Consider the following 16,915-nt stretch of genomic DNA (forward strand, 5'->3'; position numbering starts at 1 on the left):
TAACAACAGTGTGGATAATTTATGCAATCATAATTAAAGATGCAGAAAAATAATTGTTAAACTAAATGCAAAGCTACCTTATCACACTCCTTGATTTTGGAAGCCCCTAATCAGGTAGAATTTTGATCACCTTAGCAAAGTTTTTGCAGATACAACATAATATGAAAAGGTTGTACACTCTAACTTTTCTGCACAATTTATTCTTAGGTTAGTTTTCATAACCTGGCCTTTGATTGAATCATTACATGATATCAGGTAAGTTGCCATGTTCCTACCAAGTACCTGCAAGCTTCGATGTGGTATGAGTAAAAATCACAATGGCACAATCTTCTTCATACAGTCTTTGCAAAAGCAATGAACAAAGACATTTCTTGCTCGTCCTCACATACAATACAGCACAATTATATTGAAGGCTTGTACAATTTTATGACGCAAAATAAACTCTCTTTGTTAGCATTCCATGAACCTTGGTTTGTATTAAAAGCTCCTCTGAAATATGACGTGCCTTTTTAACAAGAGTGTTTAAATAAAAAATTTGCTCCTTGGTGACTAGTATGGATAAATGCACATGTAGATTGGAGAACAGCTTGACGAATATTTGTAGCTGCTTGGAGATATGAGATAGATTGAGCACAGGGTGCTGACTAAAGGAAAAGACATCAGGCATTTTGAAACAGCTGTCCAATAGACACCCAGTCCCGCCAGACAAATGTCTACTGTGATAATATACATGACGGGACAAAATGTCCTACTGTGATAATATACAGGGGTTGCCTCAGTTGGGAAAAAGGGATACATGGGACTCGAAAAATGAAGTCAGGTACATTCTAGAAACTAAGCGCCATCACTCCATTAAATGGAAGAATGCAATGTACAAAAAGTGTCAGAGGCCTAAAGAGTTTGGTGCCCGACGAAAGCTTAGTTCCTGCTTCAATCTGGGCAGTGCCTCCAAGCCTCGATATTGGCAGAGTATTTCCTGCAAGCAAGCAATGGATGTCAAATCCATCCATTTTGAAATTACTTGCGAGAGTGCTACATAATCTCATGCCATGCTGATCGCAAAAACATTTACACCTTACCTCAGCAGCAGTTCGAGCGCGAATCATCAGTTCCCCATCATCATCAAGGCGAGCGAGTGAAAATTCCGGCAGATGCCCTGATTGCTGCTTGCCTAGAAGATCTCCTGGCCCACGTAATCGGAGATCTATCTCTGCTAGATAAAATCCATCCTGGGATTCTTCTAAGATCTTCAGGCGTTCAAGTGAGTTCATAGACGATGCTAAAAGAACACAGGTAGACTCTCTGCGTCCTCTTCCAACCCTACCTCTCAGCTGGTGCAGCTGGGCCAGTCCATATCTCTCGGCATTCATTACAACCATCATAGAAGCTTCAGGTATATCGATGCCCACTTCGATGACTGTCGTGGAGACTAGCACCTGAGTCTGTCCAGACTTAAAAGAATTCATAGCTTCTTCCTTCTCATTAGGTTTAAGCTTTCCATGCACAAGTCCACAGGTATAGCCATCAAACTCTTTGACAATGTTTTCAAATTCGACTGTAGCAGCTTTGAGGTTTGGTAGTTCTTCAGATTCATCAATAATAGGATAGATAATAAACGCCCTTCCTCCTTTTTCCAATTCATCACGCACCATCTACAAACGCAGGGCCATTTCTCTATGAAACAATAACAGTCTTTCTTAACAGCAACAGATCTCCAGTACCACAGCTTTTTGCCTCATAAACTATCGAGGGAAGCTAAACGATTCAGACGAAAAGAGTATCCACATTAAATTGGAATTTCAGAATGACATGCCACATGCACAGTGCCAATAATATCCCTTTGCAGTAATGTGGAAGACAATCTGACAACAATCATTCCATAGCCAAAAAAACATGCCATGTCCGTTGAGGAGTGATGTGGTAAAGCACTATGCACAACACATGCAGTAAAGAAGATCTTTGCCAGGAAGTCTGATATTATCTTTTCAGCACCATCATCGTGATATATTTCCAGCAATTTCAATCAAAATAAATAACTAATTGGAAATTTATTGGCTATATAAATTTACTGTTTAAAGGAGACAGAAGCTCTAAACCATATTTCAATCCCTAACTGCTAAGCATTTACATACATACGACTGCCTGCTTTCGATTAAGAATAGCTATATTACAAATAAAGAACAAAACACTGACCTTAAATGCTTTTTTTAAACCGGCTTCGTTACCTCTGATAGCGTATGTCTTGACAGGCATCCTTCCAGGAGGTAGCTCAGTTATCTGTTTGCAAACAAATGCCAATTATTATCCCAATTCCCTTATTTTCCACAGCTTTCCACTTGTTGATCTGACAGGTAATAGATCGCTCAACCGTACAACATGAACAAGTGAAGTCTTTTATTTTGCAAAATGAATGTTTTTAACTGTGATACTCACCTGACCTAAAGCCATGTCCCCATGGATAGCAAATGCAAGGGTGCGAGGGATGGGAGTGGCTGACATTGCAAGAATATGTGGTGTTTTCAGATTTGGTATTTTGGTGGCTTTTTCATCGTTGCCAAGCCCTGATACCAGTTCACCATGATTTGTCGAACCCTGAAATGAAATTAGCAGCAGTTGTAACCACTACTTGCAACATAACCTTGCAAAATTTAAGAGCGTAGCAAGTACAGGGCAACATAATCTTTGTGAAATATAATGATTTATTCGATCTGGCATGATACTCAACAGCAGGCACCTTGTTATGCAGCCTAATTCTTTGTGCCACACCAAAGCGGTGCTGCTCATCAATAACAGCAAGCCCAAGTGCTGCAAACTTTACACTGTCTGCAATCAAGCTATGAGTTCCAACCGCCAATTGAATCTCCCCAGACTCTAAACCCTATCACAAAAGATATCGAGTATCAAACCACACATTTGACTGCCGGGCATCAGTACAAATATGTTTGCTGATCTTTTTAAGGGCTCAAAGAAACCATAAAATTACCCTTCGGATAGCCCGCGCTTTGCTTGCTGGAACTGAACTTGTAAGCAATGCTATCTGAGGTCGGTCTTTCTCATCCAAGAGTTCCAAGAATGAAACAAAATGTTCATAATGTTGTTTTGCCAGAAACTCTGTAGGTCCCATTATTACTCCCTACAAAAGTTTGATCTTAACTATAGTCAAAGAAAATGCGAATACAATGGTTAACCATAGGTCAGTAAATACTGCATAAGACAACTTGCTTCACAATAGCCTAAAAGCCAAAATTAATCATCACAACAAAATAGCAGTTTTGTTTCACCCACACAACTCAGCTTGTAGCCTTGTTAAACTATTGATATTCTCAGAAGCAATCACAATTTTTAAGAAGGGAATCAGTGATTCGGCATACAGCACCAGGATAGAGGGCCATGGTTTCAGACTGAAGCACTGGACAGTAGACCATCTAGTCACAGTAACAGCTGCAACAGAGAGCAGCTCACGGCAAGAACAATGCCTTGTACTGCTGTTGTGTGGACTCCAAGAAAGCCTTTGACACTAACAGCTGAATGTCCCTTTATCAATAAAAGAGGGAGCTCTCCAGATACATGAGGAATTCTTGCAAAAATTGGCAAACATCTGGGGGGTTGTAACTTCCACAACCTGGAGTCGCATCATACTTCTGAGAGAAGTTTACCCCATCGTACATGGATACAAGGACTCCATTCATGTTTCAAGGAGACAGATGTATGGTGCATGATAGGGAGAGAGATTTTGTGGCTTCTACCTCTGCCATGCAGGATGCAGAGTTATGGCATAGGTTTGGGCATGTAAATTATGGCACCCTTATGTTATTGCAAAAGCTTAATATGGTTGATGCCTTGCCTCATTTGGAGACTTCTCCAAACAAAATATGTGAGGGCTGTATTCTGGGTATTTTTCCTTTCCCAAGGATGGTGCAGTCCGAGCTACATGAAAATTACAGCTCGTCCATATGTTACATTTATAGATGACTTCACATGTTCTCTTACGTCTTTGCTCTTAAGCAGAAATACAAAGTTTGCAATGTCATCAAACACTTTGTGGCCTTGGCTGAAAATCAATCCGAAAGCTGGCTGCAGACCCTCCGTTCAGATCGAGGGGGGAAATATCTATCCAAGGCATTGCAACAATTTTTTGCTAAGAAGGGCATTACACATCAGTTTATGGTGAGGTGTACTCCTCAACACAATGGGAAGGGTAAAAGGAAAATCGATCACGTTCGGAGATGGGGAGATACATGCTAAAAGCCAAAGGGTCGGCACACAAATTTAGGATGGAAGCCAATATGTGCTCGACATTTCTGAACAGGTATCCCACAAAGGCTCTCAAGGTCATGAAGCCTTATCAAGCATGGTTTGGTCGTAAGACTGATGTGGGCTATTTCTGTACATTTAACCTTACTATTCGTGCCCTTAGGTACCATGCCAAATGTTTTCTTGAAGTCTATGAAGCAACAATAAAGTGCATTGTGTTTACCCATTGCCCCTTCTGCTATTGCTCTTATCATGACCACGTAGTCAATTGTGGAATGCTTTGGTCTAAAACCTCTTTGTGAAGGCAACCGGCCTATTGCTTTCTGCCCATTTGCTGGTTTTCTATACTAAGATGTGCCATACAGCTTGGCCATAAGGTTGCTCACCATAATTGAGCTGTGATTTTGTACATCTTTGATGTCTCCTCCATGAAAACTATTTTGCAGTATGCTAATTCATTAGAAATCCTTCTACTGCCTTGCTCATTATTATCATGAGAGTTTCCTTTCTTCTGTGTTCTCTCCATTCAGAATCTCTACAGGGTCTAGTGTCTTTCCATTGGCTAATTTCCTCAATCCATTGTTGATGTAATCTGTCGTTATTATATTTGATGGAGGGTGTTTTTTTGCCCTGGTTGTTTCCCTCATCTATCTCATAGAGGTCTATAATGAATTTTACCATGTGTCCCCAATTTGTTCTCCCTTTCTGAATTTTCCTTGCATTGGGTTTTTGAAGAATTTTGTTGGCTCCATTTGTTTTTTTCAGAAATCTCCTCTTTTTTCCTAAACATTATCTTGTACGTCTTTTCATTTGCTGTCATTGAATTTAAATTTCCAAGCATCCCTAACCTCCTTGCATCTATGTCACACCGACTGTTAACGGCATTGCTTTGCTCTTTTTGAAACAACTGAGGGTTGTCATTGTTAGTGTATCTATCTGGTTCTATCAACTAACTACTCATCTCCGTGCAATTGCCATGCCATTTGTGCTTCTTCAAAGAATCCTCCACGTGGTGTTTATACACATGACATTTGGAGTTATCCAGCTTTGTCCACGGGGTGCCTTGTTCTCCTTGATTATCTCAACTCTTGTTAGCCTGCATATTGAGAAAGAGATTGCTCGCTGATATGATTCCAATGTCCCATCACTACCAAAGCCTTTTGAGTCAATTATGAGGTAGTCAAGTACAATAGATCACTTTGTGGTTGTGCATAAGAAATCACTTGTATTGCTAAAAACCTTGCTCCCATAAGTTAAAAGAGCCACATACATAAGTGTATACTGCTAGACACGAATTGTCTCTTGCCTGTACTTGTACCCTGCACGTGGTGCACTACTGTCTACCCTGTCTGCCAGGGGGCTGCTGCAAGAAAGGCAGTCATGCCACAGGCTGCAGATGCCCGTAACAGTTTGGGCAAGAACACTTCAATCCTTGTTTGATCTTGGGTCAAGGGCGATTTCATGGGAAAGCATGGGAAAGCAAGAAACTTCAAACATGTACTACATCTGGATTTGCTATGATCAATCATTGTTGCACCCCTCACTTGCTAGGACAATGTCTAGATATGTAGTGGTTTGGCTTTAGGGATCATTAGGGGACATCAACATACATTTAGAAGATCCCATATTACTTTAATCAGACAACCTGAGTCTTGGCAAGGAATCCTTTTTGTGCCTTTATCACAATTCATCAAAGAAATGATTTCAAGTGTAGCAAAAGACGGAGTTCATTCTAAGGAAAATTGCAGTCATGGTCAGAAAACTACTCCCATCATAGATTCTTATTTTGTAGAGACCAACTTACATCTATTACAACAAACACAACTTATTAGGGAGAAAATTGCTCTATGTTACTACATCTGTGAAACGATAATTGAAAACCACCCCGAACTTATGAATTGCGATTGTAAGGGGTGTTGAAGCATGTACAACTATGCATTTCTAATTGGAACTCTTGGAAATGCTAGTCCTAATATTAGCTCATATGAGTGTGTAACTCATTCTCCTCTTCCTATTGTTTGACAAAAATGTCCCCCCCCCCCCCCCCCCCCCCCTCCCCCCCCCCCCCTTCCCTTCCCCCTCTCTCTCTCTCTCTCTCTCCTCCTCCCTGCTCTCTCTCTCCCCCACATAGGTGCAAGATGCCTTAAAACCCTTGGTTCGACGATTGAGTGCAAAGAGGCGAGAACCCACCTCACACAGGAGAGAGCCTTGGGCCATTTGACGATGTCTGATGCACAGCGGGTCTTTCGACAACTAACACGTCGTAAGAGGCGAGCCTTTGTCATACACAGGATGGATGAGATTATCAGATCATTTGGAGGAGAAAATCTGACCACTGAATGGAGACTTCTATCATATGGGAAGCCACCTATACCCATCACTGATCCGGATGTGTGGCACACTTATGCATGCTCTCTATATGATGTTACAATGCAGGTACCATCGAGCATGTCCTCTATGCCTAGGACCACCACCTGTCACTTTTTCACTACACACAATGTACGGGCTGCACTCCGTCACAGCTACATAATCAGAAAGCATAGGAAGCATTTTGCAGATGGGCAGGAGGTCTTAGCTCCGGTTCTGGCACAGATGTTTAAGCCACAACTTCCCACCTGCTTGGAGCACTACTGCTATTGTACCGATACACAGCAAGAGACCTCGTGGATACTGGGAATTACCACACCCTCATGAATGGCCATACACTATCCAAGATTTATGGATCGGTACTAAAGAGGGAGATCAACAGTCATACAAAGGCCCGGGGGCAGCGCGCACTAGGACAAGCAAGATTCTAGAGGCAGCATTCTAGTCTAGATCACATCTTCACTTTGAGGACTATCATCGAGGAGGCAAAGTCCAGACACCAGAAAGTGTATGCTTACTTTGTAGACTTTCAGAAGGCCCTCAACACCATTCCACAATCCCGCATGATCAAGAGGCTATAGAAGATGTAGATCCTAGAGACTTTGATTTGGGGTGTGATGACTCTTTATGAGTCCGTTAGAGGGAGAGTTCGTGCTCCAGGTGGTTTATCGGATTGGGCTAAGAGCACGATAGGGGTGAAGCAGTTATGTCCCCTCTCACAGACTCTTTTCGGACTCTACATTGATGAGATCACTCCCTGCCTCAATCCTCTACTGATGGTATGAAACCTGCATCTGTCCAATGGCGATCCTCAGTGCATGTGGGCCGCAGCTATACCCAATGTAGTGGATCTGCATGTTATGCATATTGGGGGTGGTTGAGATAGAGGAGCATTTTATTTTTGCCTACCCAGCCTACTATGAGATCCGAGGATGCTACCACTCTCTCTACGTGGAGGGGAGCGGCTTCGGTCCACTCTCACGATCGATCCATCTCCATGACTTGGTTTACATTGGGCTCTATCTGATGGAGATGCACGAGACATACTACGACACATAAGAGAGCAGCAGGAGGCGACTAGGCCACAAGATATTGAGGCTGATTAAGCACAACGAGCCGTCACACACTTCTATCCAGCATGGGTGCACAATTGGCAATACTTGGGTGGCTGAATGATGTGGAAGCTTGGTTCTACCAATGCATGAGAGGAGGCTACCTAGACATGTGGTGTATGGACCAGTGTGGCGACATTGGCTTCTATAAATATGATGGGCTGCATCAAGACATTCCTCTTCTTGTTGAGGCTCTCTCATGAGAGTCAATTTGTGAGCTGAGTCGTTTTGCAAGGCAAGCAAGGCTTGCAATAGGGTCCCTAGACATCTTAGTGTTCTTTAAGTCTATGTAAGAAGCAGCGACAAGCTCCATAGAGATGAGCTGCTTGTTGGAGATATCATAGCCAAAGAGTGTATTGATGTGATGTGTTGGTGTGTAGTACTAGGAGTTCTAGTACTAGTTCATGTGTGTGAGTCATGTGTGAGTGCCATGTGTCACTCTGGGAGTTATCCCATATACACTTGGTACATGTGTGTGTGTGTGTGTGCGCTAGGCCTATATAAGGCTTGCACTTCACTTATCATGTCATACTTGAGGAATGAATGAAAGTCTTCATTTGAGTATCATTTCCACACCCCCTAACCTTCTCCCTCTCTCTCTCTCTCCACCATGTTTCTAACATGGTATCAGAGCAGGTTCACCCTGCTATAGCTGCCACATCACCTTGCCAGAGCTGCCACGTCATCCTAGACCTAACCCTAATCCAAAACCCTAATTCTATTCTACCCTTCATATCTGCAACCGCCTCAGCTCTACTCATTTTCACCTCTATCCTGCAGCCATTTGCCCTCCTTTGTGCCCATTCAGCTCCACCATAGCCTGCCCCTTCATAGCCGTCTCTTTTTGTGCTCTTTTTGCCTCCTTTTCCCTGCTGTCTGCATCCATTTTGAGCATCTCTTCCTGCCACCTTGCTGCTGCTGCATAGCCGCCCTGTGGCAGCAAACTTCTGGCCACCTTTTCCAACTTTCCAAGGTGCTTCGAGGTGCTTCTAAGCAGTTCCAGCCCTGACAATACTGCGAGGAGGTCATCCTCTGCATTTCGGAGCATTTTCCAAGGGCTGTGTGCATTTCGGAGCATACCAGGCTTGCACGTGTGAAATTTTGAGCTATTTCAGAGCATCTTCAGTCCCGTTTTTAGGGTTTCCGGGCTGCTGCAGCAGAGCTGTTCGTTCACGCACATCGGTTGCAAATTCTCGGGTGTTTTGGAGACCTATTTTGGAGCAGCTGCTTGCATTTGCAAGCTGTTTTGGGATTGCTGTTGCAGAGTCACCTCCTTCACACTCTTTTTCGGAGCTGCTCCTTGCCTCTCCATCCCTGGGCTGCTGCTTTGCATTTTGGAGCACTCCTTTGGCTCTCTTTAGCCTCCTCCTTGCATTCTCAGGCTTACTGTCCGCTTTCATCAAGCTCCTTGCCATCATGACTTCATTGTCCTCCAGCTCTTTGCTCGTGGAGAAATTCAAAGGAGAAGGTTTTCCCACATGGCAAACCAAGATGCAGTTGCTTCTTATGTGCGAAGGTGTTTGGGATATTGACAAGGTTGAGTTGTCACGATCTGTGACGTATTCCTTTCTCTATACCTTAGACTTATGGATGGTTTGATGAATGGACACTTGTGGAAGGGTATGCCCTTTCGACGGGACACTTCCTATAAGGCACAACCCTTCACAAGAGACGTTCTATTGAAGAGACACTCCTATTGTAATGTACCCTCTCATCAACGGTCACACCCTTCACAAGGGGTACACACCTCTTCATGCACATACACTTTGGAGTACACACCTTTTCATGTGTGACTCCACTCTCTGTATAAGAGAGGCCCAATTGTATGGATGACACACTACAGATACACTACAGACACTCAAGCAATAAAATTATTCCTTGTTCTCTGCTATTTCAGTCTCCTTTCTGTTCCTTAGCACATTTCTAAATATAGTAAATCTAGGATTTCTTACAGTGGTATCAGAGCAAATTTCGCTCCTGCGTGTAGGAAATGCCCCCCACCTTCTAGCGCCTATCTGATACATCTCTTTCCGCTAGAAGGATATCCGTGCACATTGTGCATGGAAGAGATGGAGAGAATGAGCATAAAAATTTTTAGCGCCAACCCTGCCTAAAGTCATCAATGGCCTCTCCATCTCCCACACATCATGAGTTGATGTGAATGGACACGACAAAAATCATGTCTTTTCATGTGCTTGGGCTGTCCCAAAACCAAGGGACGCACCTTTTCCACCATCGGACACACCTTTTGATGAAGAGTTTTGACTCCTCACCCAAGGGACACACCCCATCGTGGAAAAAGGGACACCTCTTTTCGTGTGGGGACACGCCTTTTGAAAACAAGGTCACACCCCTTCATGAAAAGCTACACCTATTCCAAGGGTCACACCCCTTAGAATAGGCACACCTTTTGGCACCAAGCACCCTACAAAAGGGCCTAAAAAGGGCAACCAGCCCAAAAACCTAAGGTCCAACCCAAGATTACCCTTGCGTTCAAGTAACCCAACCTTTAATTTTTGGAAAAAGCAAGGCCTAGCAGTTATTGCAGCCTTCGCAAATCAGCCTTTGGCATCTCGTAAGTTGCGCCCTCTTCTCGAAAGTCGTGCCTGCTGGTCCGTACAATCTATCATGCCGATTCTGCCCCTCCCTTGCCGATTTTCTGCATGCCAGCCCATGCCAAGCCCACGCTAAGCCTGCCGTTTTTTGTTTCTAGGTTTTGCGCAGCCTCCTTTGGCGGCCTTCCTTAGTCACGCCAATCATACCCTTAGCTTTCTGATTCTGTTCGCCAGCCTTTGCTCAGCCATGGATGTGTTCCATCGCCTCTGAAGAGTGGCAGCCTGACGCCCATCTGTGCACAGCCTGCTCTATCTCTTCACCTCGCCATTTCAGCCTGCGAACAGAGGCCTTGCTGTCCAGCAAATCCCCTCTGCCAGCCCCTCTTGTACAAGAAAACCTCGCCTCTACACCACTGATCGAGATCCTGTGTGGGTTCGTGATTTTGCTGGCAACATTTTTCTGCCCACAACCGGACTGTTTGGTCGCTGAATCGCCTCCCTCTACAGCAAACCCTAATTTCGAAATTTGAAGCCTGACATCAGGACCTCCTTCAACTCGCAATTGATGCTGTACTTTTGCCAGCCTGAAGCCACCGCTGGTACACGCTTTTCAGCACAATCGGGCAGATCTAATCTATTCCAGGTGAATTCTTTCCATTCTATTTCTAAGGATTCTCTTTCATATTGTTATTTGATGCTCAAATTACAGAAATGAAAACCTCCTCCTTAAAGCATGGAAACCCCTGGTAATTCACCCGTCCTTTCAAGGACACCTCAGGCATCATCTACCACACAATATCGTGTTCAGATTGCACCACCAGCCCATTTCGGAGCTTTTGCATCGTGGGTCTTCTGTGTCACATGCCCTTCCAGTGACTTGGACCAATCCTATACCTTCTGCGTGAGGCACCTCAATTACATTACTTCCTCAGCACAGTCCAGGTTGTGTTCCACGAGACACGTAGATACCCAGAACCCGATATTCCTCACGAGTTTGCTGTCCATCTTTGGAGAGACTTTTACCCCTCAGCTTCAGCATCTCCAGGGTACTCTCCACCTCCTTCAGCTCCCAGATATCCTCCTATACAAGTTGTACCTTCCCCAAGACAGTATTTACACTCTGAAGGCACTCCTTCTCCTGGATATCCTCCACTTCCGACAGCAGCTCCTTATCCCTTCTCAGATCCGTGGACTCTGCAACCTACCCCTGTACTCTCACGAGCAGTAACACCCATTTCGGCATCACCAGTGTCACCTCAGACAAGACCTCCTTTACCAGATTTCCACAGCTGGTTCCATCCTGCTTCTCCTGCCTCCTCCAACATGAGCAACCTCAAGGAGCAGCCCGAATCTTCTTCCAGGAATGGTACAAACTAAGCGCAGGTTCGTGCTTTTCTCACGGGGACCTCAGATATGTCGCAACGCTCGCATGCAGCCTCTCCGGAGATAAGCGACTCAAGTCCAAAAAAGACCCCTGAAGTCAACTTACAAGGCGAAGCACTACTTCAACTTCAAATTTCCCAGCTTCAGGACAGCATCTCCGACTTGGTCCAGAAAGTCCAACAACTCCAAGATTCTCGCAGTACCACACATACAGAGGATGATGTGACGCAACCAGACGACTATGTGAAATCATTACCACCAGAGGTAGAAAATTCAAAACACTGAACTCCGTGCCCTCTACTGTTTACTCCAAGCTTCCAAAACTAAAAGACTTGACATTAAACTTCCGGAAACCTACACTGGTCAACGAAATCGCCGAATAGTTGACCAATGGCTCGCAAAATTGCGCATGTACTTTGATACTGTTGACCTCACTGAAGGCAAAAAGATTGCCTTGGCAACCTCCCTCCTTAAGGATATAGCTTTCCTATGGTGGCAACGACGCTTAAAGGACGGCAAAAGTGTGTTAACCTGGGAACGTTTTGAACACGTGCTCCGTAAGCAGTTCATGTTAGAATTATAGATATAATTCAGCAGTGACCAATGTAATATAATAAGCTAGTTAGGGGCACTTTTCCCTCTTTAAGAGGTTTTTCCCCCTAACCGCAGTTAGTTCACTAACTATGGTTAGTGACTACTAAGGTTTTGTCACTAGGACAAAACCTTATCTCTCACTCATTGTGTTGTACTTTTTACACTCTTCTATTGCAACTCAGCTTTCAGCTTCCAAGCTTCCAGCTCTCACTCTCTCTTGCTCTCTCTCTCTCCATTCTCACATTTGGTATCAGAGCATTAGATCCAGCTCCCTACGCATTCTCCGTCGAGCTCCAGCTACAACCCGCTACACCTCGTCCGTACAGTCCATACGACTGTACGGAACCTGCACATGGTTTCTGCACATCCGAACCTGCCGTACTGCTCCAGCTGCATCACGTACCATACCTGCAGACTCGAAATCAGACCGTACCTGTCGTGCCTATCTACCGTACCGTATTGTACTTGCTCGTTCGTACAATGCGTACCAGACCTGCTCGCCATACATCGCGACTGTACCAACCGTACAGTCCTATACCAGTCGTACCGGTTGTACAGCTCATCGCCGTACAGATCTGCGCCACGTGTGGGGCTGTCGTCCATACTCCGTACAGCTCCAGTCGTTCGTACTCCGTACAACATACGAATTTCGTACACGACAGTACACTGACAGTCCCGTACGGTCAGCTCACTGTTCGTACACTTCTATTGCAGGCCTTTTGTGCAGACTTTTATTTCTGCAGGTACTCGAGCAGTTACTTTTTTGGCAGGCATTGTTTGCAGATAGCCATTGTTTGCCTCAGTCTTTTGGAAGAAATTTCGGAGCTACACTTGGAGCGAAAATTGCAGATTTGGTCTGAATTTAGGGCTTTCTGCTGAAATTGCAAAATTTGGGGCTTTCAGTACTTCTGCCCCTTTTTTATTGCAATTTCGAGCTCGAAATTTGGGGCTTTCAGTTCTGCAGTACAATTTCTTGTAAAAATTTGGGGATTTTGTAATTACACTGCAATCTTGCAGTGAAATTTGGGGCTTTTGTAGACGAAGCGCAATTCTTGCAACATTTGGGGCTTTAGATGAATTCGCCCCTTTCCGGTTGAAATTTCAGGCCTATTTTGGGGCTTTTGTGTTGGGAAAGCAATTTCTGGAGTTTTCAATTCATACTGCCTTTCTTGGAGTGTTTTGCAGCACTTTTGGCAGATTCTGGAGAGTTTTTGATGCTTGGACAGATTTCTGACAGTGCAAGTACAGAAATCTAAGTTGCATTTACAGCCCGTGCTTGGCTGTGTTTTTTGGGAGTTGTGCATTTCATTCCCAGTAAGGGAATTCAGTTTTGTATCTGCTTCAATCTCTTTCTCAGATATGGCCCATCAAAATCAGAATGACTTCCAGTTCGGTGGTCTTTCACAGGAAGACAAGTTGGATGGTACCAACTACTCCCTCTGGAGTTTCATGGTACACAATATTCTGATTTCTCGCAATTTATGGGATTATGTCAATGGGGATGAGATCCGACCAGCAGATATTGCACCTGCTACCCTTCCCCAGCAAGAAGGTGGAAGAGGTCGTGTACAAAGTGCAGCTGCAAGACAAGTTGGTGGTGCAGCTACAGTCACTACTCCAGAGCAGAAGAGATGGGATTCACGGGATGCCTTAGCTTTGTCATGCATCTCTCTTTCAGTGAAAAGATTTATCATTCCGCATATCTGGTCGTGTAAGACCTCCAGGGTAGTGTGGGATATTTTGGAAAGCATGTATGCAGCTCGGAATGATGCAAGGGTATCTTTCTTGAAAAGAGAGTTAAGTCATACACATATGGAAGATGGGGACTCCATGTCAGTCCACCTCACAAAGCTACAGGATCTCAGAGAGCAATTGTTAAATATAGATGAAATTATTCCTGATTCAGAGATGATTACAACCACTCTGAATTCTCTTCCTGAGTCTTATCTCAGCTTTCATACCTCATTGAACTTATCATTGAGGGGGGGTGCAGATCCTCTCACTTTTCATGAGTTGATAGGACTTCTGCTTCAGGAAGAGCAGACCAGGAAAAATTTGGCTTCACGTGCAAGTGAACAAGCCATGCTCTCAAAGTTTAAATAAAAAACAAAGGGACAGGCAAAGACATCAGTAAATCAGCCTTCCAGTGGGTCAGGACAGCCTTCACAAAAGGCTAAAAATGATGCAAGTAAGCCGAAGAAGAAGGATTTTTGTCACTACTGCAAAAAGCCAGGTCATCACATAGCAGAATGCAGGAAAAGGCTTGCAAAAGAAAAGAAAAACAGCTCCGGTATGGCTGTTTCAGATTCAGCTCCTCGTGCATCTGACAGTGGGGATGCTGCAGCCAACTTTGTTGGACAGGATTATGCCTTTTTATCTTGCATTTCAGATTCTAGGCTGGCTGTTCCAGATGCTCGGGATAGTACAGCCACTTGTAGTGATGATACATATGCATTTTTGACTTGCAGTTATGACTCTTCTACGGATGCATCTGCTTTCAGTGTCAATGAAACACTGAACACTTGGTATTTTGACAGCGGTGCATCCAAGCACATCACTTCTAGGAAGTGTCTTTTTACTTCCTTGCATCCACCTCCCGTTGGTAAGAAAGTCACTTGTGCCAACAACTCATCATATTCAGTACGTGGCACAGGAGATGTTGAGCTCACTGCCATTGATGGCTCAATTTTCAGACTTTCAGATGTCTTATATGTGCCTGGCATAACCAAAAATCTTCTTTCAGTGTCCACTCTTAACAGAGGTGGATTTCAGGTCATCTTTGAGGATGACAAATGTGCTGTCCGAGACAGGGAAGATGACTATGCCTTAAGGTTATCTGGTACTCTGCTGCGTGGGCTTTTTCAGCTTGATATTTTTGAGAAAAGAGCAGCCCATGCTCTTACAGTTTCTACCCCTACAGCTGCCATGCAGAATGCAGAATTATGGCATGCCCGATATGGCCACATGCATTACAACAGCTTGATGACACTTCAGAAGTATTCCATGGTTGATGCATTGCCACCTCTTGAGATACCTCCTCCACATGCCTGTGAAGGGTGCATTTTAGGCAAGATGCATAGATTCCCCTTCAAGAAGGATGGTTCAGTTAAAGCTGTCCGCAAATTACAACTTATACACAGTGATGTCTGTGGTCGCATGAGGACTCCATCGTTGGGTGGTCATCTCTACTTCGTTACATTTATTGATGATTACTCCAATTTTACTTAGGTTTATGGGCTGAAACACAAATTTGAAGTGTTCACGGTGTTTAAATACTTTTCAGCCATGGTTGAAAATGAAACCGGACTCAAGATATAGACATTGCGCACAGATAGAGGTGGGGAATACTTGTCTGTAGAATTTGATGCTTTTCTGAAAGGCAAGGGTATTGTGCATCAGCTCACAGTCAGGCTGACCCCTCAGCAAAATGGCAAAGCTGAGAGGAAAAATAGAACTCTCATGGAGATGGACACATGTACGCTGAAAAACAAACACATGCCTCACAAATTCTAGCTTGAGGGTTTGATGTGTGCCAATTACATTCTGAATCGGGCTCCCACTAAGGCTTTAAAAACAAAAACTCCTTATGAGGTCTGGAATGACAGGAAGCCTTCAGTGGATCACTTTCGAGTCTTTGGATGCCTTGCTTATGCTCATGTGCCAGTTGAATTTAGGCACAAATTGTCTGATAAAGCCATTAAGTGCATATTTGTTGGGTACAGTACAGAAAGCAAGGGGTACCGTCTCTACAATCCTGCTACACGCAAGATCATAGTCAGTAGAGATGTGATATTTTTTGAAAATTCAGCTCACACTCAGGCTGAATTTCAAATGCCTTCTTCTTCAGAGGATGTCTTTGAAGGGTTGTTACCCATTGCCTTGGGTTCCCCTGCTGATTTTTTTGATCCAAATCAGAATTTACAGCAACCTCCAAATGCTTTAGTTCCGCCACAAGATGTCTTGCCCCCTCCACAGGCAGTGGAACAGGTGGTGCAGCAAGAAATTGCAGACATACATGCAGCAAAAACAGTCCCAAACTGGTTGTTACAGACTCTCAGGGAGAGTAAAATTGATGCTCCGTTACTTGGCAGAACTTGCACTGCAGCAAGGCACATGGAAGGTGCTAATTCAGTGGAATCAACATATGCAGGTACTCTTCTTGATGAGGAGGAGCTTGCCACATTCGAAGAGGCAAAGGATAATGTGCATTGGATGAATGCCATGCACGATGAGTTGCAGTCCATTGACAAAAATCAAACTTGGGATGTTGTAGACTTGCCACCGGGTAAACATGCCATTGGCACACGATGGGTTTTCAAGGTCAAACGCAAGCCAGATGGCTCCATTGACAGATATAAGGCAAGGCTGGTTGCTAAAGGCTACGCTCAAAAAAAGGGCATAGATTATGAGGAGACATTCGCTCCTACATTCCAGGATGACCACCATCTGATCAATTATTGCAATGGCTGCACATTTTGAGTGGCATGTTCATCAGTTGGACATAAAAACAGCCTTCTTAAATGGGGACTTGCTGGAAGAGGTGTATGTCAAACAACCTCCGGGCTTTGAAATTACAGCAAATGCACTTCAAGTATGCAAGCTGAACAAAGCTTTACATGGGCTGAAACGGGCCCCTCGTGCATGGTATGC

The 16,915-nt window shown here is 44.2% G+C and overlaps 1 protein-coding gene across 1 annotated transcript in view; it reads right to left on the bottom strand.

Annotated features, from left to right (window-relative positions):
• Positions 1–419: 419 nt before the first annotated feature.
• Positions 420–16,915, bottom strand: part of LOC147898768 (DEAD/DEAH box RNA helicase family protein) — a 178,657-nt gene continuing 162,161 nt past the window's right edge. The window contains exons 15-20 of the mRNA XM_087378942.1: positions 2,984–3,133; positions 2,735–2,878; positions 2,434–2,592; positions 2,194–2,277; positions 1,080–1,652; positions 420–976 (exon numbers count right to left, since the gene is read on the bottom strand). Of these exons, the coding sequence (XP_087235068.1) occupies positions 884–976; positions 1,080–1,652; positions 2,194–2,277; positions 2,434–2,592; positions 2,735–2,878; positions 2,984–3,133 (1,203 nt within the window). The 3' untranslated portion in view covers positions 420–883. The remainder of the gene's footprint in view (positions 977–1,079; positions 1,653–2,193; positions 2,278–2,433; positions 2,593–2,734; positions 2,879–2,983; positions 3,134–16,915) is intronic.

Source organism: Dipteris shenzhenensis, chromosome 9, assembly GCF_047967505.1.
Source record: "Dipteris shenzhenensis isolate YYH24624 ecotype China chromosome 9, Dip_SZ_1.0, whole genome shotgun sequence".
In the NCBI taxonomy this organism is placed as follows: domain Eukaryota; kingdom Viridiplantae; phylum Streptophyta; class Polypodiopsida; order Gleicheniales; family Dipteridaceae; genus Dipteris; species Dipteris shenzhenensis.